Source organism: Ascaphus truei, chromosome 21, assembly GCF_040206685.1.
Source record: "Ascaphus truei isolate aAscTru1 chromosome 21, aAscTru1.hap1, whole genome shotgun sequence".
NCBI lineage: Eukaryota > Metazoa > Chordata > Amphibia > Anura > Ascaphidae > Ascaphus > Ascaphus truei.
The window spans coordinates 23072848-23095979 of record NC_134503.1 but is presented as its reverse complement, the minus strand read 5'-3'; the positions used below and the strand labels follow the sequence as shown (position 1 = coordinate 23095979).

General features: G+C 45.5%; 1 protein-coding gene across 4 annotated transcripts in view; it reads right to left on the bottom strand.

The window, feature by feature from the left end:
• The window catches only part of CRB2 (crumbs cell polarity complex component 2), a 165182-nt gene that overhangs the window by 73238 nt on the left and 68812 nt on the right, over positions 1–23132 (bottom strand). For all 4 annotated transcript variants that reach the window (XM_075579365.1, XM_075579363.1, XM_075579362.1 and 1 more), the window contains exons 3-6: positions 8770–8965; positions 7119–7258; positions 6666–6848; positions 6073–6186 (exon numbers count right to left, since the gene is read on the bottom strand). In XM_075579365.1, the coding sequence (XP_075435480.1) occupies positions 6073–6186; positions 6666–6848; positions 7119–7258; positions 8770–8965 (633 nt within the window). The remainder of the gene's footprint in view (positions 1–6072; positions 6187–6665; positions 6849–7118; positions 7259–8769; positions 8966–23132) is intronic.

Here is a 23132-nt window from a genome sequence, read left to right as displayed (position 1 = left end):
GATGAAGTCGACATCATAGCTGCCGAAACGCGTTGGGACACGTCATCACGCAGAACCGGATCAGCTGTTTTTGAGAGGATTCCCTTTGAGTAAGGTGCTGACTGGTGAATTCATCGGATGTATTGCGGAGGAACAAACAGTCCCTTACAACTGAAGTGAGATACTCAGTACCCAGGTGATCATCACCTGATGGTGAACATTTAGTTTCTGGCAGTCCGTATCCCTTGTCTGAGTTTTAGCACGCTGCGGAGACCACTTGCCACCCTTTCCTGCCTGTGGAGTTCCCAGCTGACGGGGACGTTTGTCATCACGTCAGTCCCGGATCAGCGGGTTTTGGGACACTTGTACCCACCAGCAGGAGTCCAGTGCATTTACACCGGAGAGTAGCAACTGGATTACCGGATTGGCTGGCCGGATACTTCAGCACGCTGCGGAGATCGCTTGAGCGCAATAACATCCCCCCTTTCCTGTGGAGCTTCCAGCTTATTGGCACGTTTGCAACACGCTAGTCCCGGCTCAGCGGATCTGGGACATACCCACGAGCAGGAATCCGGTACTATTGCACCAGAGAGGAGAAACTGGATTATCGGAGTGGCTGCCAGGATGGTAATAAACCTATTTCACCTAATACTATCTTCTCACGGAGTCTCACTGGACTGCATTGGTCTATTGACTTAGCCAGTCAATCACACAACACATCCCCCAGCCACACACACACACACACACACACACACACACACACACACACACAATCTGTCAGCCTTACAGGAACAGAGAAGGATAAGGCAGTGCACTGCCAAAAGGAATAGAAGGAGGCTCATGGCCTGCAGCGTCAAAAAAGATGTTTATTCCATATTAAGTGGATAAAAAGGTCCCCCCTAGGTCACAACAGGGGTCCACCAACGCGTTTCGGGCAGTATGGTGGGAGAAAGGGCATACTGCCCGAAACGCGTTGGTGGACCCCTGTTGTGACCTAGGGGGGACCTTTTTATCCACTTAATATGGAATAAACATCTTTTTTGTGACGCTGCAGGCCGTGAGCCTCCTTCTATTCCTTTTGGCAGTGCACTGCCTTATCCTTCTCTGTTCCTGCTACCACCTGGGAGATTGCACGCCGAGCATACACCTGATGTTGGACACTCCAGGAGAATTTAAGTGAGTGATACTAGGTACTAGTCCCCTAACCCTATTAGGGCTATGCTTTGATACATGTTTATATGGAAGAAGTATACACCAACAACAGTTCTTATTACAAAACAGGACTTGTTTTTTCTGATGCGCTGGTTTTCTATATACCATAGCCTTACAGGTGTAGGCTGTTTATCCTCCTCCTACATTGGAGTTTAATTCAGCGGTGCCACACTTTATCTCTGTGATTTGTTGCCACATATGCAGTTTTATCATTTCTCTTTTATCCCTGTCCTTATTTTAATAAATTGAATTAATATTTGCATGCATTAGGAGCGGGCGCTCTTCTTTTCTCCTTACAATTGTCTTTGGATTAAACTCCTCCTTTCCAGAGCTGCCAATTCCTTCCCAGCCGTAACACTCCTTCTTTACTGTTGCCCCATATACCGGTCTATATTGATTTTGGCATTTGATATATATTGGTTTTAGTTACAGCCATACACAATATCTGCAAATTTATTTATATTTGCACATATATTCATGCACTATTTTTATCATTTGCGTGTATATATTTGAGCGCTGGTTCTTTTTGTGTATACAGTATATGCATACATGCACGTATATATAGATACATACACACATACACTACCGACACACTTTATTGAAGTGTGGTCGGTACCGCAAGCCGGGAAATCTCCCGGCTTGCTAGTGGCCGCATGACGCGCGGTCACGCGTCATCGGGAGCGTGCGCCCGCTGCACGCGTGTCCAGGGGCTCCCCGAGGGAGCCCTGGTGTCCCGCGATCGCGGGACAGCGGCAGGGGGTTCCGGGGGACCCGGCGGACCCGGCAGCGGTAGGGAGAGCGCCCCGATCGGAGGGCGCTCTTCCGCTGCTTCGGCGTGCGCCCGTCACACTCGGGCGCGCGCCAGGCTACTGCTGCGGCACAGAACGGGCAAATGCTCGAATAAACTGTGCCGCAGCAGTACATGCATGTAAATACGAATTTTAATCAGTTAGTGTTAGGACCTGCAATATTTGGTCATGCCTTGAAGTGGCTCGCAGGCTTAAAATGCTTTGGTCAAAGGGTTTAACTAAATTACCCTTTTTCAAGAGATATATAGGCATTTCACGTTTTGTCATATTGCTCTGGACCTCTTTGTTTCTTGTTGTATACATTTAGCCATGCCCAGTAGCACTCCAATTGACACTTATGTACATATATTATGTGGTCATTTTTTTTTTTTTTTAGAACATGTTGGGTATCTGTGTGTTTATTTATATACAACAGACGACAGAGAAGCCCAATGCTACATACAACATGACAGAAATACACAGTAAAATACTTATATATTCTCTTGAAAAAGGGCCATTTAGTTTAACCCTTTGGCCAAAGCGTTGTAAGCTTGCGAGCCACGACAAGGCAGACACCTTTTCGCAAGGCCTAACACTACCAGATAAAATACTAATATACCTCTATTAGGATTAAAATTCTCATGTACCTCTATTAGGAGGGAGAAAGACCACAGTGGGTCTAAATCCAGCAGAATGAAAGGACCTGCAACCTAGGGAAGTGGGGAGGGGCGGGCTTATTTATATACAGTACAACCATAAACAATATCTGCATATTTATTTATATTTGCACGTATATTCATGCACGTTCACTATTTTTATCATTTGTGTGTATATATTTGAGCGCGGGTTCTTTTTTTGTATATATACATACAGTTGTGTGAAAGAGAAAGTGCACCCTCTTTGAATTCTATGGTTTTACATATCAGGACACAATAACAATCATCTGTTCCTTAGCAGGTCTTAAAATTAGGTAAATACAACAATATGTGTGAAAAACTAAGTACACCCTTACTGCTTCCATAGGAATTAAGATGCAAAGTAGCAGACAGGTGCTGCTAATCAAATGCCCTTGATTAATTGATCATCAGCAAGTGTGACCACCTCTATAAAAGCCGAAGTTTTAGCAGTTTGCTGGTCTGGAGCATTCAGGTGTGTGTTAACACAATGCCAAGGAGGAAATACATCAGCAATGATCGTAGAGAAGCAATTGTTGAGGCCCATCAATCTGGGAAGGTTTATAAGGCCATTTCCAAATAATTTAAAGTCCATCTACAGTGAGAAAGATTATTCAAAAGTGGAAACCATTCAAGACGGTTGCCAATCTTCCCAGGAGTGGACGTCCCAGCAAATTCACCCCAAGGTCAGACCGTGCAATGCTCAGAGAAATTGCAAAAAAAAACAAGAGTTACATCTCAGACTCTACAGGCCTCAGTTAGCATGTTAAATGTTAAAGTTCATGACAGTACAATTAGAAAAAGACTGAACAAGTATGGTTTGTTTGGAAGGGTTGCCAGAAAGCCTCTTCTCTCTAAAAAGAACATGGCAGCACAGCTTAGGTTTGCAAAGTTGCATCTGAACAAACCACAACACTTCTGGAACAATGTCCTTTGGACAGACGAGAGCAAAGTGGAGATGTTTGGCCATAATGCACAGCTCCACATTTGGCGAAAACCAAACACAGCATATCAGCACAAACACCTCATACCAAGTGTCAAGCACGGTGGTGGAGGGGTGAGGATTTGGGCTTGTTTTGCAGCCACAGGACCTGGGAACCATGCAGTCATTGAGTCGACCATGAACTCCTCTGTATACCAAAGTATTCTAGAGTCAAATGTGAGGCCATCTGTCCGACAACTAAAGCTTGGCCGAAATTGGGCCATGCAACAGGACAGTGATCCCAAGCACACCAGCAAATCTACAACAGAATGGCTGAAAAAGAAAAGAATCAAGGTGTTGCAATGGCCCAGTCAAAGTCCAGACCTCAACCCGATTGAAATGCTGTGGCAGGACCTTAAGAGAGCTGTGCATTAACAAATGCCCACAAACCTCAATGAACTGAAGCAACGTTGTAAAGAAGAGTGGGCCAAAATTCCTCCACAACGATGTGAGAGACTGATAAAGTCATACAGAAAACGATTACTTCAAGTTATTGCTGCTAAAGGTGATTCTACAAGCTATTGAATCATAAGGTGTACTTAGTTTTTCACACATGGCTTCTCCATTTTGGCTTTATTTTTGTTAAATAAATCATGACACGGTGTAATATGTCATGTGTTGATGTTCATCTGAGGTTATATTTACCTAATTGTAAGACCTGCTAAGGAACAGATGATTGTTATTATGTCCTGATATGTAAATCCATAGAATTCAAAGAGGGTGTACTTTCTTTTTCACACAACTGTACATGCATACATACACGCACACATACATACATACATACATACATACATAGATAGATACACATACACGCATACACACACACAGATACATACACAAACCCCTGACGAAGAAAGATTGACTTTCGAAACGCGTAGGGTTATCCCACGGCCCCTGCAGCAGTCCTTTACTCATTACTGCACGATTCTGTAACAGAAATTTCAGCCGGCAGGCTTTGAATCGGCTGTATACCGGAGCCGGCTCTTGCACCTCCAAATCTCGCGAGTTCCGAGGTTCAGCGTTGAGTGACATCTAAACACAGAGTTACTTTGGCTCCCGCTTTCACCTGCTCAAGCCCGGCAAGGGTTACATCCGATACCGGGGACCATCCGAGGGCGAGACAGACCGTGGACCAGCTGACAGTCTGACGACACCAGCCACACTGCAGCAGCCATGCCACGAGTGAGAGGGGACATTATCCACTGCCTACTACCACTTTCAATCTAGTAAGTGGGGCTTTCACCTAATGCAGCAGAGGACCAGTGGGATTCTAATATGGATGTAGTTTCCATTGTTCCAATTATCAATTTAAAATAAATGTTTTTTATTATTCAGTTACTTCACCTGGTTTGTTTGTGAGGCTTCCACTTAGTATAGCTGTATTTTAGTTAGTGATGTTAGGAATGTGTCTGATTTAGTTTTTATTTAGTTGTTTTGTTGTTAATAGTATTACACTATGTATGTATCTCTTCTGTTTTTCATGTATCTGGTAATTTAAAACCACTACGAGCATTGGATTCTACGAGGACCCTGTGTCATACATCAATTAATGGTTGTATATATTTGTCTTTATTATTGAATCCATTGGCATTATATGCTATACGTATTATAGGCGCCAAATTTATCTTGGGTTAATACATGTATACATACATACATACATGCACACATACATAGATATGCATACACACATACACACACACATACGTATATACATGCAAACATACACAGGTTTGGTAGCTTTCCTTGTAAATTAAATACAAATGGTATTTCTCCTGGGCTGCTGAATGGGGAGTGTTTGTCAATCAAGATGATTTTCTTTGCCCCCCCAGTCCTTAGAGAGACATTAAAGGTAAGTCACAGGGGAGAGAGGGGGCGTTGCCTGTGCAAACTCTTATTAAACACAAAGTGACATCGGACAAAGTGAGCAGCCAGAGGAAATCCCAGTTCTCAGGTCCCTTCTTCAGTCTTTCATTTCATGTCGCATGTTCTTATTTTCCCTGTCACCGTGTTTCCAAACTAACATTACAACACTTTAAAATTGCTTATATGTATGTCACATTTTGGTAGAAAAGGCAGTAATCAACTAAATAACCATTAGTACACTTTGCCCCTAGGAGGGACTGACCCCTTAACCATGTCACTGCCATTAGTACACTTTGCCCCTAGGAGGAACTGACCCCTTAACCATGTCACTGCCATTAGTACTCTTTGCCCCTAGGAGGGACAGACCCCTTAACCATGTCACTGCCATTAGTACTCTTTGCCCCTAGGAGGGACTGACCCCTTACACATGTCACGGCCACTAGTACACATCGCCCTGTGACCCCAGAGATGGCTTTATACAGTATCTGTGGCGTTGGCAATATACAGCACTGCATACATACATGGCATCCAATCGCTGCCCACAGGCAGTCTGGATAAGAGATGTCTCCCATACCTGTGTACCCCAGCGCACAGTGACACAGAAAGCCATTGATCAGGTCCGTGCAGGAACCTCCGTTCTGACAGGGCTGTGACTGGCACTCATCAATGTTCACAGAGCATCTTTCACCTGCAAACAAGAAAAAGCCCCACTCAGTTACCTGGGGCACAGACACAGCGTGTGCGGGACCTCTGGCCCAGCACTGTAATTCAGGTGAAGGAAACCTGTCTCCTACTCTGAGCAGACACTGTGGCCACGGAGCAGACACTGTGTGGCCACGGAGCAGACACTGTGTGGCCACGGAGCAGATTACGCTTATCACATGTAGCTTGTTATGATTAGAGAGAGTACCCACTTTTTCAAGCCTCCAACTATGTTAATATCTTATGTCAAATGAGGTCTGTTCTGGCTCCATCACCTGAAAGCACCGTGCTCCCCCACCCTCACACTGCGCAGAGACGGAGGAAGCGGGCGTTCTGTGTGTCGGGGGCAGACGGACTCGGTTACTTTTATACCAAGGTGATTGGGACCCGTGGGATGGTTGGAGAAGATTTGAGCCCCGGTTACACTACATGAAATGTCACGGTGTGTGTAAACGAGCGTCTCACCTGTGAGTCCCTCCCGGCACCGGCACACGTATCCTGCGGCTTGGCTGAAGCGGAATTCTGTGTCGAACTCGGGCTGAATCCCGTAGTACGAGCGGTTTGATCGCTCCAGGCACAGGCCTGCGTTTTCACAGGGCTCCCCCGCACATTCATCCTCATCCACTGTGCAGTGAACCCCAGAATAACCTGCCGGGGGGGGCACAGAAACACATGAGAGGGGGAGAGCCAGGCAGAGATGTACATACACTGACACGGCCGGGCACGGGACTGACACGGCCGGGCACGGGACTGACACGGCCGGGCACGGGACTGACACGGCTGGGCGTGGACAGATGTGGACTGATATGGAACTCTGCTAAGAAATACATTTATACTATTTATAAGGTTACAAAAGGTCACACAAACGCAGCCCTGTGGCTGTCAGATCGCGGCGTGACAGACGCTGTGCTCCCTGACCTGGCCAGCAGAGGCAGCTGTAGCTCTTCACCCCCTCCTGGCAGGTGGCATTGTTCAGACAGGGGTTAGAGGCACACTCGGGGATATCCGTCTCACAGGTCTCTCCAACAAACCCTGTGTCACTGCAGTCACAATGATACCTGAAACACAGAAGTACAGGTCACCGCTGTGCCCACAGTATGTGCTGTGTTTCTATCCTCTCTGCACTGTATTGGTGAGTGCAGTGTGCAGTGCGATGCGTTTCTGCCCTCTCTGCACTGTATTGGTGAGGGCAGTGTGCAGTGCGATGCGTTTCTGCCCTCTCTGCACTGTATTGGTGAGGGCAGTGTGCAGTGCGATGCGTTTCTGCCCTCTCTGCACTGTATTGGTGAGGGCAGTGTGCAGTGCGATGTGTTTCTGCCCTCTCTGCACTGTATTGGTGAGTGCAGTGTGCAGTGCGATGCGTTTCTGCCCTCTCTGCACTGTATTGGTGAGTGCCGTGTGCAGTGCGATGCGTTTCTGCCCTCTCTGCACTGTATTGGTGAGTGCCGTGTGCAGTGCGATGCGTTTCTGCCCTCTCTGCACTGTATTGGTGAGTGCCGTGTGCAGTGCGATGCGTTTCTGCCCTCTCTGCACTGTATTGGTGAGGGCAGTGTGCAGTGCGATGTGTTTCTGCCCTCTCTGCACTGTATTGGTGAGTGCAGTGTGCAGTGCGATGTGTTTCTGCCCTCTCTGCACTGTATTGGTGAGTGCAGTGTGCAGTGCGATGTGTTTCTGCCCTCTCTGCACTGTATTGGTGAGTGCAGTGTGCAGTGCGATGTGTTTCTGCCCTCTCTGCACTGTATTGGTGAGTGCAGTGTGCAGTGCGATGTGTTTCTGCCCTCTCTGCACTGTATTGGTGAGTGCAGTGTGCAATGCGATGTGCTTCTGCCCTCTCTGCACTGTATTGGCGAGTGCAGTGTGCAATGCGATGTGTTTCTGACCTCACTGCACTGTATTGGTGAGTGCAGTGTGCAGTGCGATGTGTTTCTGACCTCTCTGCACTGTATTGGTGAGTGCAGTATGATGTGTTTCTGGCCGCACTGTATTGGTGAGTGCAATGTGCAGTGCGATGTGTTTCTGGCCGCACTGCACTGTATTGGTGAGTGCAGTGTGCAGTGCGATGTGTTTCTGGCCGCACTGCACTGTATTGGTGAGTGCAGTGTGCAGTGCGATGTGTTTCTGGCCGCACTGCACTGTATTGGTGAGTGCAATGTGCAGTGCGATGTGTTTCTGGCCGCACTGCACTGTATTGGCGAGTGCAGTGTGCAGTGCGATGTGTTTCTGGCCGCACTGCACTGTATTGGCGAGTGCAATGTGCAGTGCGATGTGTTTCTGGCCGCACTGCACTGTATTGGCGAGTGCAGTGTGCAGTGCGATGTGTTTCTGGCCGCACTGCACTGTATTGGCGAGTGCAGTGTGCAGTGTGCAGTGCGATGTGTTTCTGCCCGCACTGCACTGTATTGGTGAGTGCAGTGTGCAGTGCGATGTGTTTCTGACCTCACTGCACTGTATTGGTGAGTGCAATGTGCAGTGCGATGTGTTTCTGACCTCACTGCACTGTATTGGTAAGTGCAGATCCATTCAAGGTCTATACAAGAAGGCCCAGTGTTCAGCACAGAAACAGGGTCACCTGTTAATGGCGTCCGCGCAGTGCCCCCCGTTCTGGCAGGGCTGGCTCTGGCACTCGTCGATGTCCTGCTGGCAGCATTCCCCCTCATACCCGGCAGGGCAGTCACACGAGAACAGCCCGATGTGGTCCTTACACGTGGCACCGTTCTGACACGGGTTCGACTCGCATTCATCTATCTCCGTCTCGCAGTTAACGCCTTCGCAGGAAGAAAACAGCATTAAATGGGAAAGAGAAGTCGGAGATTGTGCAGCTCGCGAATGCTCATTGCACGCAGTAACCACACACTGACACCAGATGGCGACAGCACACCACGCATCCCCACTCACCGACCTCTGTGAGTTATTGCTATCAGCCCTATGCAAACTGCTCCGTGTCCTCTTAGCAAACGCTGCCCTGAAGAGCTGACAATTACTTTGTAGGAATGCCAGGGGGTAACCCCGGCCCTGCACACAGCGATACTCTGATATTACCTGCACGGCAATGTAAAGAAAAAACATCCTATATAAGGGTGAGGGGCCAGCAATACGTTACTCTGCTGCCAAGGGGTTAATTCCACAGCCAGACCCACAGACCCAAATGAGACTAAACCACTTCGAATTGGAAATAACTTCTCCCACAAAGTGGGAAAGTGAATACGTTTTTTATTCCCAATGGGTCCTAGAAAAAATAGATTGGTAACCCCCAGGAAGGTACGGTGAGGCGGAGCACGCGGTGCCGATGAGGGATATATCAGGATAACAGCCGATCAGATAAAAACTTCTTTATTTGGACAACATGGTGCAGACAGGAAAGCTCTTACGCGTTTCACGCCACGATTGGCGCTTCGTCAGAGAGTACAGAGTGTCGACTCGGTGCCCCTTCTTATACCCATTACCTGCCTACCGGAAATGACGCGGTAAGGCACCATCTGCCCACCGGAAGTGACGCAACCAAGCATTGCATGATCCTGATTTGCTTGAGTCCGTACACCGGAAGTGATGTAACAGGACAAGCCACGCTGGCAGATATTTACTAACATAACCAGTTACCAGAGAAATGACGTGAGCAGCGTCACCACAGGGTGGGGGATGAACCAAATTTAACATAGGTCGCAAGAAAGGGCACACATGTCATAATAGCCCGCAGACAATAACAATAGCAAAGCTATCAATGCGGGAGTATGATAATATAAAAAAATACATAAAAACAGTGAACAATGTTCTGAGAAAATATAATATAAGTCTCTTGGATATATTTACAAATATACTTGTAGTCAAAATAACAATTAAGCCATTGTGAATACAATAATACTAGTAATAAATAGTTAAACTATAGTATCAGTTAGTCCAAGAATGCCTTTTTCAAAATGTCAAATGTATAGTTTACATAGTCAATTAAATCTATGAATTTGGGGATGCAGATAGTAAATAATGAGTCCCCTGTAATATATAACACACAAACGAGGCTATAATATAGATAATGAACAGAGATATCAACAAATCTATTTTGAAAAACTAATTGATGTTAGAAAAATTCAAAAATAAAGAGATTCAAATGAGACACATACCCATTAGATAAAATGTAGTACTCATATAATAGACATAAATAGTACTAAAAATTCAAACTATTTGTAATAATACACAACATGATTTAAACTTTTATATATAAAAGATGAATATCCTCTATTTCTAAATCTATTGTTTAGTATCTCTGACTGTTGTATAAACAATTCTTCAGTGGAACATATCCTTCTTAGTCTAAGATATTGTCCCACAATTTACCACGCAATAAGGGTCTAGGATGGTTACTGTTAGCTCTTAGCAAAGAGTTGCGGGCATTTAGTTTACGAAATATGTCTGTCTGAATAGTACAGTTAACATCAACATACAAATTCACATCTAAGAAACTAATATGATTAATATGAATTGATGAGGAGAATTTTAAATTGAATGTATTTTTATTCAGGTAGTCAATAAATGGAATTGAATTTTAAGAGCTAACAGTAATCATCCTAGCCCCTTATTGCGAGGTATCCCTGTGGGACAATATCTTAGACTAAGAAGGATATGTTCCACTGAAGAATTGTTTATACAACAGTCAGAGATACTAAACAATAGATTTAGAAATAGAGGAAATTCCGAACGTGACATTTACATTGGCAGGACTATACGTCCATTAAAAATCAGGATTTCTGAACATCTTCGCTCTATTAGAAAGAATGATCTGGGATTACCTGTGTCTAAGCATTTTTCCAATTGTCCATTGGGTTCCATTAGTACCTTTACATTTAGTGCCTTAGAACAAATTCCCAAACATGCTAGAGGGGGTAACAGAGAGGCAGTCCTCAATAACAGAGAAATGTTTTGGATTTATACCCCCGGGTCATTATCACCCGGGGGTATAAATACCGATTGGGAATTGAAACATCTTTTGGGATAGGATCTTCATCTTTTATATAAAAGTTTAAATCATGTTGTGTATTATTACAAATAGTTTGAATTTTTAGTACTATATATGTCTATTATATGAGTACTACATTTTATCTAATGGGTATGTGTCTCATTTGAATCTTTTTATTTTTGAATTTTAATAACATCAATTAATTTTTCAATATAGATTTGTTGATATCTCTGTTCATTATCTATATTATAGTCTCTTTTGTGTGTTATATATTACAGGGGACTCATTATTTACTATCCGCATCCCCAAATTCATAGATTTAATTGACTATGTAAACTATACATTTGACATTTTGAAAAAGGCATTCTTGGACTAACTGATACAATAGTTTAACTATTTATTACTAGTATTATTGTATTCACAATGGCTTAATTGTTATTTTGACTACAAGTATATTTGTAAATATATCCAAGAGACTTATATTATGTTTTCTCAGAACATTGTTCACTGTTTTTATGTATTTTTTTATATTATCATACTCCCGCATTGATAGTCTTTGCTATTGTTATTGTCTGCGGGCTATTATGACATGTGTGCCCTTTCTTGCGACCTATGTTAAATTTGGTTCATCCCCCACCCTGTGGTGACGCTGCTCACGTCATTTCTATGGTAACTGGTTATGTTAGTAAATATCTGCCAGCGTGGCTTGTCCTGTTACATCACTTCCGGTGTACGGACTCAAGCAAATCAGGATCATGCAATGCTTGGTTGCGTCACTTCCGGTGGGCAGATGATGCCTTACCGCGTCATTTCCGGTAGGCAGGTAATGGGTATAAGAAGGGGCACTGAGTCGACACTCTGTACTCTCTGACGAAGCGCCAATCGTGGCGTGAAACGCGTAAGAGCTTTCCTGTCTGCACCATGTTGTCCAAATAAAGAAGTTTTTATCTGATCGGCTGTTATCCTGATATATCCCTCATCGGCACGGCGTGCTCCGCCTCACCGTACCTTCCTGGGGGTTACCAATCTATTGATTCCAGGGGATGCACGCCCACAGAGGAACACCAGGACTACGCTTGTGAGTTACCTTTCTATTGGTTACTGGGATGTATACACATGGTGGATGTCAGCGCTTGAGATGCAGTCCCACTTGGAAGTGATTTAGTGGAGCTATTATATCTTCATCTACAGCACCTACCAGGACATTATACATGTGTCTTACTAGCGCTTACCTGTGTACCCCAGCACTCACTACACCCGCACATTCCTGTTTCAGGAAGTTCTTCAATCAAGACTACGTGTATTATTTGTCTTATTTAGACTAGTTACCACAGTCATTAGAGCACTATTTACCAGAACTTTGTTCTATTACCTTGGGTCCTAGAAAAAGAATTCTTATCAGACAATTATTGTCCTGTCCTTTTAGCTATTATATAAGGTTACCAGGTGTCCAGGATTGAACCGGACTGTCTTGTATTTGGACACTGTCCAGTAAAACATTAGCGCTAATACTGGGCGTGTATGTGTATACTGGTATTACCTCTCTGGGCGTGTATGTGTATACTGGTATTACCTCTCTGGGCGTGTATGTGTATACCGGTATTACCTCTCTGGACGTGTATGTGTATACTGGTATTACCTCTCTGGGCGTGTATGTGTAAACCGGTATTACCTCTCTGGGCATGTATGTGTATACCGGTATTACCTCTCTGGGCATGTATGTGTATACCGGTATTACCTCTCTGGGTGTGTATGTGTATACCGGTATTACCTCTCTGGGGGTGTATGTGTATACCGGTATTACCTCTCTGGGCGTGTATGTGTATACTGGTATTACCTCTCTGGGCATGTATGTGTATACCGGTATTACCTCTCTGGGTGTGTATGTGTATACCGGTATTACCTTTGTGGGGGTGTATGTGTATACCGGTATTACCTCTCTGGGGGTGTATGTGTATACCGGTATTACCTCTCTGGGTGTGTACGTGTATATCGGTATTACCTCTCTGGGTGTGTATGTGTATACCGGTATTACCTCTCTGGGCGTGTATGTGTATATCGGTATTACCTCTCTGGGCGTGTACGTGTATACCGGTATTACCTCTCTGGGCGTGTATGTGTATATCGGTATTACCTCTCTGGGCGTGTACGTGTATACCGGTATTACCTCTCTGGGCGTGTATGTGTATACCGGTATTACCTCTCTGGGCGTGTATGTGTATACCGGTATTACCTCTCTGGGCGTGTATGTGTATACCGGTATTACCTCTCTGGGCATGTATGTGTATACCGGTATTACCTCTCTGGGCGTGTATGTGTATACCGGTATTACCTCTCTGGGCGTGTATGTGTATACCGGTATTACCTCTCTGTACATGTATGTGTATACCGGTATTACCTCTCTGGGGGTGTATGTGTATACCGGTATTACCTCTCTGGGCGTGTATGTGTATACCGGTATTACCTCTCTGGGTGTGTATGTGTATACCGGTATTACCTCTCTGGGGGTGTATGTGTATACCGGTATTACCTCTCTGGGGGTGTATGTGTATACCGGTATTACCTCTCTGGGCGTGTATGTGTATACCGGTATTACCTCTCTGGGCGTGTATGTGTATACCGGTATTACCTCTCTGGGGGTGTATGTGTATACCGGTATTACCTCTCTGGGCGTGTATGTGTATACCGGTATTACCTCTCTGGGTGTGTATGTGTATACCGGTATTACCTCTCTGGGGGTGTATGTGTATACCGGTATTACCTCTCTGGAGGTGTATGTGTATACCGGTATTACCTCTCTGGGTGTGTACGTGTATATCGGTATTACCTCTCTGGGCGTGTACGTATATACCGGCATTACCTCTCTGGGCGTGTATGTGTATACTGGTATTACCTCTCTGGGCGTGTATGTGTATACTGGTATTACCTCTCTGGGCATGTATGTGTATACCGGTATTACCTCTCTGGGTGTGTATGTGTATACCGGTATTACCTCTCTGGGGGTGTATGTGTATACCGGTATTACCTCTCTGGGTGTGTATGTGTATACCATATTACCTCTCTGGGCGTGTACGTGTATATCGGTATTACCTCTCTGGGCGTGTACGTGTATACCGGTATTACCTCTCTGGGTGTGTATGTGTATACCGGTATTAACTCTCTGGGTGTGTATGTGTATACCGGTATTACCTCTCTGGGGGTGTATGTGTATACCGGTATTACCTCTCTGGGTGTGTACGTGTATACCGGTATTACCTCTCTGGGCGTGTACGTGTATATCGGTATTACCTCTCTGGGCATGTACGTGTATACCGGTATTACCTCTCTGGGCGTGTATGTGTATACCGGTATTACCTCTCTAGACGTGTATGTGTATATCGGTATTACCTCTCTGGGTGTGTATGTGTATACCGGTATTACCTCTCTGGGCGTGTATGTGTATACCGGTATTACCTCTCTGGGTGTGTATGTGTATACCGGTATTACTTCTCTGTGCGTGTATGTGTATACCGGTATTACCTCTCTGTACGTGTAAGTGTATACCGGTATTACCTCTCTGGGGGTGTATGTGTATACCGGTATTACCTCTCTGGGCGTGTATGTGTATACTGGTATTACCTCTCTGGGCATGTATGTGTATACCGGTATTACCTCTCTGGGTGTGTATGTGTATACCGGTATTACCTTTGTGGGGGTGTATGTGTATACCGGTATTACCTCTCTGGGGGTGTATGTGTATACCGGTATTACCTCTCTGGGTGTGTACGTGTATATCGGTATTACCTCTCTGGGTGTGTATGTGTATACCGGTATTACCTCTCTGGGCGTGTATGTGTATATCGGTATTACCTCTCTGGGCGTGTACGTGTATACCGGTATTACCTCTCTGGGCGTGTATGTGTATATCGGTATTACCTCTCTGGGCGTGTACGTGTATACCGGTATTACCTCTCTGGGCGTGTATGTGTATACCGGTATTACCTCTCTGGGCGTGTATGTGTATACCGGTATTACCTCTCTGGGCGTGTATGTGTATACCGGTATTACCTCTCTGGGCATGTATGTGTATACCGGTATTACCTCTCTGGGCGTGTATGTGTATACCGGTATTACCTCTCTGGGCGTGTATGTGTATACCGGTATTACCTCTCTGTACATGTATGTGTATACCGGTATTACCTCTCTGGGGGTGTATGTGTATACCGGTATTACCTCTCTGGGCGTGTATGTGTATACCGGTATTACCTCTCTGGGTGTGTATGTGTATACCGGTATTACCTCTCTGGGGGTGTATGTGTATACCGGTATTACCTCTCTGGGGGTGTATGTGTATACCGGTATTACCTCTCTGGGCGTGTATGTGTATACCGGTATTACCTCTCTGGGCGTGTATGTGTATACCGGTATTACCTCTCTGTACATGTATGTGTATACCGGTATTACCTCTCTGGGGGTGTATGTGTATACCGGTATTACCTCTCTGGGCGTGTATGTGTATACCGGTATTACCTCTCTGGGTGTGTATGTGTATACCGGTATTACCTCTCTGGGGGTGTATGTGTATACCGGTATTACCTCTCTGGAGGTGTATGTGTATACCGGTATTACCTCTCTGGGTGTGTACGTGTATATCGGTATTACCTCTCTGGGCGTGTACGTATATACCGGCATTACCTCTCTGGGCGTGTATGTGTATACTGGTATTACCTCTCTGGGCGTGTATGTGTATACTGGTATTACCTCTCTGGGCATGTATGTGTATACCGGTATTACCTCTCTGGGTGTGTATGTGTATACCGGTATTACCTCTCTGGGGGTGTATGTGTATACCGGTATTACCTCTCTGGGTGTGTATGTGTATACCATATTACCTCTCTGGGCGTGTACGTGTATATCGGTATTACCTCTCTGGGCGTGTACGTGTATACCGGTATTACCTCTCTGGGTGTGTATGTGTTTACCGGTATTAACTCTCTGGGTGTGTATGTGTATACCGGTATTACCTCTCTGGGGGTGTATGTGTATACCGGTATTACCTCTCTGGGTGTGTACGTGTATACCGGTATTACCTCTCTGGGCGTGTACGTGTATATCGGTATTACCTCTCTGGGCATGTACGTGTATACCGGTATTACCTCTCTGGGCGTGTATGTGTATACCGGTATTACCTCTCTAGACGTGTATGTGTATATCGGTATTACCTCTCTGGGTGTGTATGTGTATACCGGTATTACCTCTCTGGGCGTGTATGTGTATACCGGTATTACCTCTCTGGGTGTGTATGTGTATACCGGTATTACTTCTCTGTGCGTGTATGTGTATACCGGTATTACCTCTCTGTACGTGTAAGTGTATACCGGTATTACCTCTCTGGGCGTGTATGTGTATACCGGTATTACCTCTCTGGACGTGTATGTGTATATCGGTATTACCTCTCTGGGCGTGTATGTGTATACCGGTATTACCTCTCTGGGTGTGTATGTGTATACCGGTATTACTTCTCTGTGCGTGTATGTGTATACCGGTATTACCTCTCTGTACGTGTAAGTGTATACCGGTATTACCTCTCTGGGCGTGTATGTGTATACCGGTATTACCTCTCTGGGTGTGTATGTGTATACCGGTATTACCTCTCTGGGCGTGTATGTGTATACCGGTATTACCTCTCTGGGCGTGTATGTGTATACCGGTATTACCTCTCTGGGTGTGTATGTGTATACCGGTATTACTTCTCTGGGTGTGTATGTGTATACCGGTATTACTTCTCTGGGTGTGTATGTATATACCGGTATTACCTCTCTGGGCGTGTATGTGTATACCGGTATTACTTCTCTGGGTGTGTATGTGTATATACCGGTATTACCTCTCTGTACGTGTAAGTGTATACCGGTATTACCTCTCTGGGCGTGTATGTGTATACCGGTATTACTTCTCTGTGTGTGTACGTGTATACCGGTATTACCTCTCTGGGCGTGTATGTGTATACCGGTATTACTTCTCTGTGTGTGTACGTGTATACCGGTATTACCTCTCTGGGCGTGGATGTGTATACCGGTATTACCTCTCTGGACGTGTATGGTTACACCGGTATTACCTCTCTGGGTGTGTATGTGTATACCGGTATTACCTCTCTGGATGTGTATGGTTATACCGGTATTACCTCTCTGGGGGTGTATGTGTATACCGGTATTACTTCTCTGGACGTGTATGTGTATACCGGTATTACTTCTCTGGACGTGTATGGTTATACCGGTATTACCTCTCTGGGGGTGTATGTGTATACCGGTATTACTTCTCTGGACGTGTATGTGTATACCGGTATTACTTCTCTGGACGTGTATGGTTATACCGGTATTACCTGTCTGGGTGTGTATGTGTATACCGGTATTACCTCTCTGGGGGTGTATGTGTATACCGGTATTACCTCTCTGGGTGTGTATGTGTATACCGGTATTACCTCTCTGGGCGTGTACGTGTATATCGGTATTACCTCTCTGGGCATGTACGTGTATACCGGTATTACCTCTCTGGGCGTGTATGTGTATACCGGTATTACCTCTCTGGACGTGTAAGTGTATACCGGTATTACCTCTCTGGGCGTGTATGTGTATACCGGTATTACCTCTCTGGGTGTGTATGTGTATACCGGTATTACCTCTCTGGGCGTGTATGTGTATAGCGGTATTACCTCTCTGGGCGTGTATGTGTATACCGGTATTACCTCTCTGGGCGTGTATGTGTATATACCGGTATTACCTCTCTGGGCGTGTATGTGTATACCGGTATTACCTCTCTGGGTGTGTATGTGTATACCGGTATTACCTCTCTGGGCGTGTATGTGTATAACGGTATTACCTCTCTGGGCGTGTATGTGTATACAAGTATTACCTCTCTGGGCGCGTATGTGTATACCGGTATTACCTCTCTGGGTGTGTATGTGTATACCGGTATTACCTCTCTGTACGTGTAAGTGTATACCGGTATTACCTCTCTGGGCGTGTATGTGTATACCGGTATTACCTCTCTGGGCGTGTATGTGTATACCGGTATTACCTCTCTGGGTGTGTATGTGTATACCGGTATTACCTCTCTGGGCGTGTATGTGTATATACCGGTATTACCTCTCTGTACGTGTAAGTGTATACCGGTATTACCTCTCTGGGCGTGTATGTGTATACCGGTATTACCTCTCTGGGCGTGTATGTGTATACCGGTATTACCTCTCTGGGCGTGTATGTGTATACAAGTATTACCTCTCTGGGCGCGTATGTGTATACCGGTATTACCTCTCTGGGTGTGTATGTGTATACCGGTATTACCTCTGGGCGTGTATGTGTATACCGGTATTACTTCTCTGGGCGTGTATGTGTATACCGGTATTACTTCTCTGGGCATGTATGTGTATACCGGTATTACCTCTCTGGGTGTGTATGTGTATACTGGTACTACCTCTCTGGGCGTGTATGTGTATACCGGTATTACCTCTCTGGGCGTGTATGTGTATACCGGTATTACCTCTCTGGGTGTGTATGTGTATACCGGTATTACCTCTCTGGGCGTGTATGTGTATACCGGTATTACCTCTCTGGGTGTGTATGTGTATACCGGTATTACCTATCTGGGCGTGTATGTGTATACCGGTATTACCTCTCTGGGTGTGTATGTGTATACCGGTATTACCTCTCTGGACGTGTATGTGTATACCGGTATTACCTCTCTGGGCGTGTATGTGTATACCAGTATTACCTCTCTGGGCGTATATGTGTATACCGGTATTACCTCTCTGGGCGTGTGTGTGTATACCGATATTACCTCTCTGGACGTGTATACCGGTATTACCTCTCTGGGTGTGTATGTGTATACCGGTATTACCTCTCTGGGCGTGTATGTGTATACCGGTATTACCTCTCTGAGCGTGTATATGTATACCGGTATTACCTCTCTGGGCGTGTATGTGTATACCGGTATTACCTCTCTGGGCGTGTATGTGTATACCGGTATTACTTCTCTGGGTGTGTATGTGTATACCGGTATTACCTCTCTGGGCGTGTATGTGTATACCGGTATTACTTCTCTGGGTGTGTATGTGTATACCGGTATTACCTCTCTGGGCGTGGATGTGTATACCGGTATTAGCTCTCTGGACGTGTATGTGTATACCGGTATTACCTCTCTGGGTGTGTATGTGTATACCGGTATTACCTCTCTGGGCGTGTACGTGTATATCGGTATTACCTCTCTGGGCATGTACGTGTATACCGGTATTACCTCTCTGGGCGTGTATGTGTATACCGGTATTACCTCTCTGGACGTGTATGTGTATACAAGTATTACCTCTCTGGGCGCGTATGTGTATACCGGTATTACCTCTCTGGGTGTGTATGTGTATACCGATATTACCTCTCTGGACGTGTATGTGTATACCGGTATTACCTCTCTGGGTGTGTATGTGTATACTGGTACTACCTCTCTGGGCGTGTATGTGTATACCGGTATTACCTCTCTGGGCGTGTATGTGTATACCGGTATTACTTCTCTGGACGTGTATGTGTATACCGGTATTACTTCTCTGGACGTGTATGGTTATACCGGTATTACCTCTCTGGGTGTGTATGTGTATACCGGTATTACCTCTCTGGGGGTGTATGTGTATACCGGTATTACCTCTCTGGGTGTGTATGTGTATACCGGTATTACCTCTCTGGGCGTGTACGTGTATATCGGTATTACCTCTCTGGGCATGTACGTGTATACCGGTATTACCTCTCTGGGCGTGTATGTGTATACCGGTATTACCTCTCTGGACGTGTATGTGTATACAAGTATTACCTCTCTGGGAGCGTATGTGTATACCGGTATTACCTCTCTGGGTGTGTATGTGTATACCGGTATTACCTCTCTGGGCGTGTATGTGTATACCGGTATGACTTCTCTGGGCGTGTATGTGTATACCGGTATTACCTCTCTGGGTGTGTATGTGTATACCGGTATTACCTCTCTGTACGTGTAAGTGTATACCGGTATTACCTCTCTGGGCGTGTATGTGTATACCGGTATTACCTCTCTGGGCGTGTATGTGTATACCGGTATTACCTCTCTGGGTGTGTATGTGTATACCGGTATTACCTCTCTGGGCGTGTATGTGTATATACCGGTATTACCTCTCTGTACGTGTAAGTGTATACCGGTATTACCTCTCTGGGCGTGTATGTGTATACCGGTATTACCTCTCTGGGTGTGTATGTGTATACCGGTATTACCTCTGGGCGTGTATGTGTATACCGGTATTACTTCTCTGGGCGTGTATGTGTATACCGGTATTACTTCTCTGGGCATGTATGTGTATACCGGTATTACCTCTCTGGGTGTGTATGTGTATACTGGTACTACCTCTCTGGGCGTGTATGTGTATACCGGTATTACCTCTCTGGGCGTGTATGTGTATACCGGTATTACCTCTCTGGGTGTGTATGTGTATACCGGTATTACCTCTCTGGGCGTGTATGTGTATACCGGTATTACCTCTCTGGGTGTGTATGTGTATACCGGTATTACCTATCTGGGCGTGTATGTGTATACCGGTATTACCTCTCTGGGTGTGTATGTGTATACCGGTATTACCTCTCTGGACGTGTATGTGTATACCGGTATTACCTCTCTGGGCGTGTATGTGTATACCAGTATTACCTCTCTGGGCGTATATGTGTATACCGGTATTACCTCTCTGGGCGTGTGTGTGTATACCGATATTACCTCTCTGGACGTGTATACCGGTATTACCTCTCTGGGTGTGTATGTGTATACCGGTATTACCTCTCTGGGCGTGTATGTGTATACCGGTATTACCTCTCTGAGCGTGTATATGTATACCGGTATTACCTCTCTGGGCGTGTATGTGTATACCGGTATTACCTCTCTGGGCGTGTATGTGTATACCGGTATTACTTCTCTGGGTGTGTATGTGTATACCGGTATTACCTCTCTGGGCGTGGATGTGTATACCGGTATTAGCTCTCTGGACGTGTATGGTTATACCGGTATTACCTCTCTGGGTGTGTATGTGTATACCGGTATTACCTCTCTGGACGTGTATGGTTATACCGGTATTACCTCTCTGGGGGTGTATGTGTATACCGGTATTACTTCTCTGGACGTGTATGGTTATACCGGTATTACCTCTCTGGGTGTGTATGTGTATACCGGTATTACCTCTCTGGGGGTGTATGTGTATACCGGTATTACCTCTCTGGGTGTGTATGTGTATACCGGTATTACCTCTCTGGGCGTGTACGTGTATATCGGTATTACCTCTCTGGGCATGTACGTGTATACCGGTATTACCTCTCTGGGCGTGTATGTGTATACCGGTATTACCTCTCTGGACGTGTATGTGTATACAAGTATTACCTCTCTGGGCGCGTATGTGTATACCGGTATTACCTCTCTGGGTGTGTATGTGTATACCGGTATTACCTCTCTGGGCGTGTATGTGTATACCGGTATGACTTCTCTGGGCGTGTATGTGTATACCGGTATTACTTCTCTGGGCATGTATGTGTATACCGGTATTACCTCTCTGGGTGTGTATGTGTATACCGGTATTACCTCTCTGTACGTGTAAGTGTATACCGGTATTACCTCTCTGGGCGTGTATGTGTATACCGGTATTACCTCTCTGGGCGTGTATGTGTATACCGGTATTACCTCTCTGGGTGTGTATGTGTATACCAGTATTACCTCTCTGGGCGCGTATGTGTATATACCGGTATTACCTCTCTGTACGTGTAAGTGTATACCGGTATTACCTCTCTGGGCGTGTATGTGTATACCGGTATTACCTCTCTGGGCGTGTATGTGTATACCGGTATTACCTCTCTGGGCGTGTATGTGTATACAAGTATTACCTCTCTGGGCGCGTATGTGTAACCGGTATTACCTCTCTGGGTGTGTATGTGTATACCGGTATTACCTCTGGGCGTGTATGTGTATACCGGTATTACCTCTCTGGGTGTGTATGTGTATACTGGTACTACCTCTCTGGGCGTGTATGTGTATACCGGTATTACCTCTCTGGGTGTGTATGTGTATACCGGTATTACCTCTCTGGGCGTGTATGTTTATACCGGTATTACTTCTCTGGGCGTGTATGTTTATACCGGTATTACTTCTCTGGGCATGTATGTGTATACCGGTATTACCTCTCTGGGTGTGTATGTGTATACTGGTACTACCTCTCTGGGCGTGTATGTGTATACCGGTATTACCTCTCTGGGCGTGTATGTGTATACCGGTATTACTTCTCTGGACGTGTATGTGTATACCGGTATTACTTCTCTGGACGTGTATGGTTATACCGGTATTACCTCTCTGGGTGTGTATGTGTATACCGGTATTACCTCTCTGGGGGTGTATGTGTATACCGGTATTACCTCTCTGGGTGTGTATGTGTATACCGGTATTACCTCTCTGGGCGTGTACGTGTATATCGGTATTACCTCTCTGGGCATGTACGTGTATACCGGTATTACCTCTCTGGGCGTGTATGTGTATACCGGTATTACCTCTCTGGACGTGTATGTGTATACAAGTATTACCTCTCTGGGCGCGTATGTGTATACCGGTATTACCTCTCTGGGTGTGTATGTGTATACCGGTATTACCTCTCTGGGCGTGTATGTGTATACCGGTATGACTTCTCTGGGCGTGTATGTGTATACCGGTATTACCTCTCTGGGTGTGTATGTGTATACCGGTATTACCTCTCTGTACGTGTAAGTGTATACCGGTATTACCTCTCTGGGCGTGTATGTGTATACCGGTATTACCTCTCTGGGCGTGTATGTGTATACCGGTATTACCTCTCTGGGTGTGTATGTGTATACCGGTATTACCTCTCTGGGCGTGTATGTGTATATACCGGTATTACCTCTCTGTACGTGTAAGTGTATACCGGTATTACCTCTCTGGGCGTGTATGTGTATACC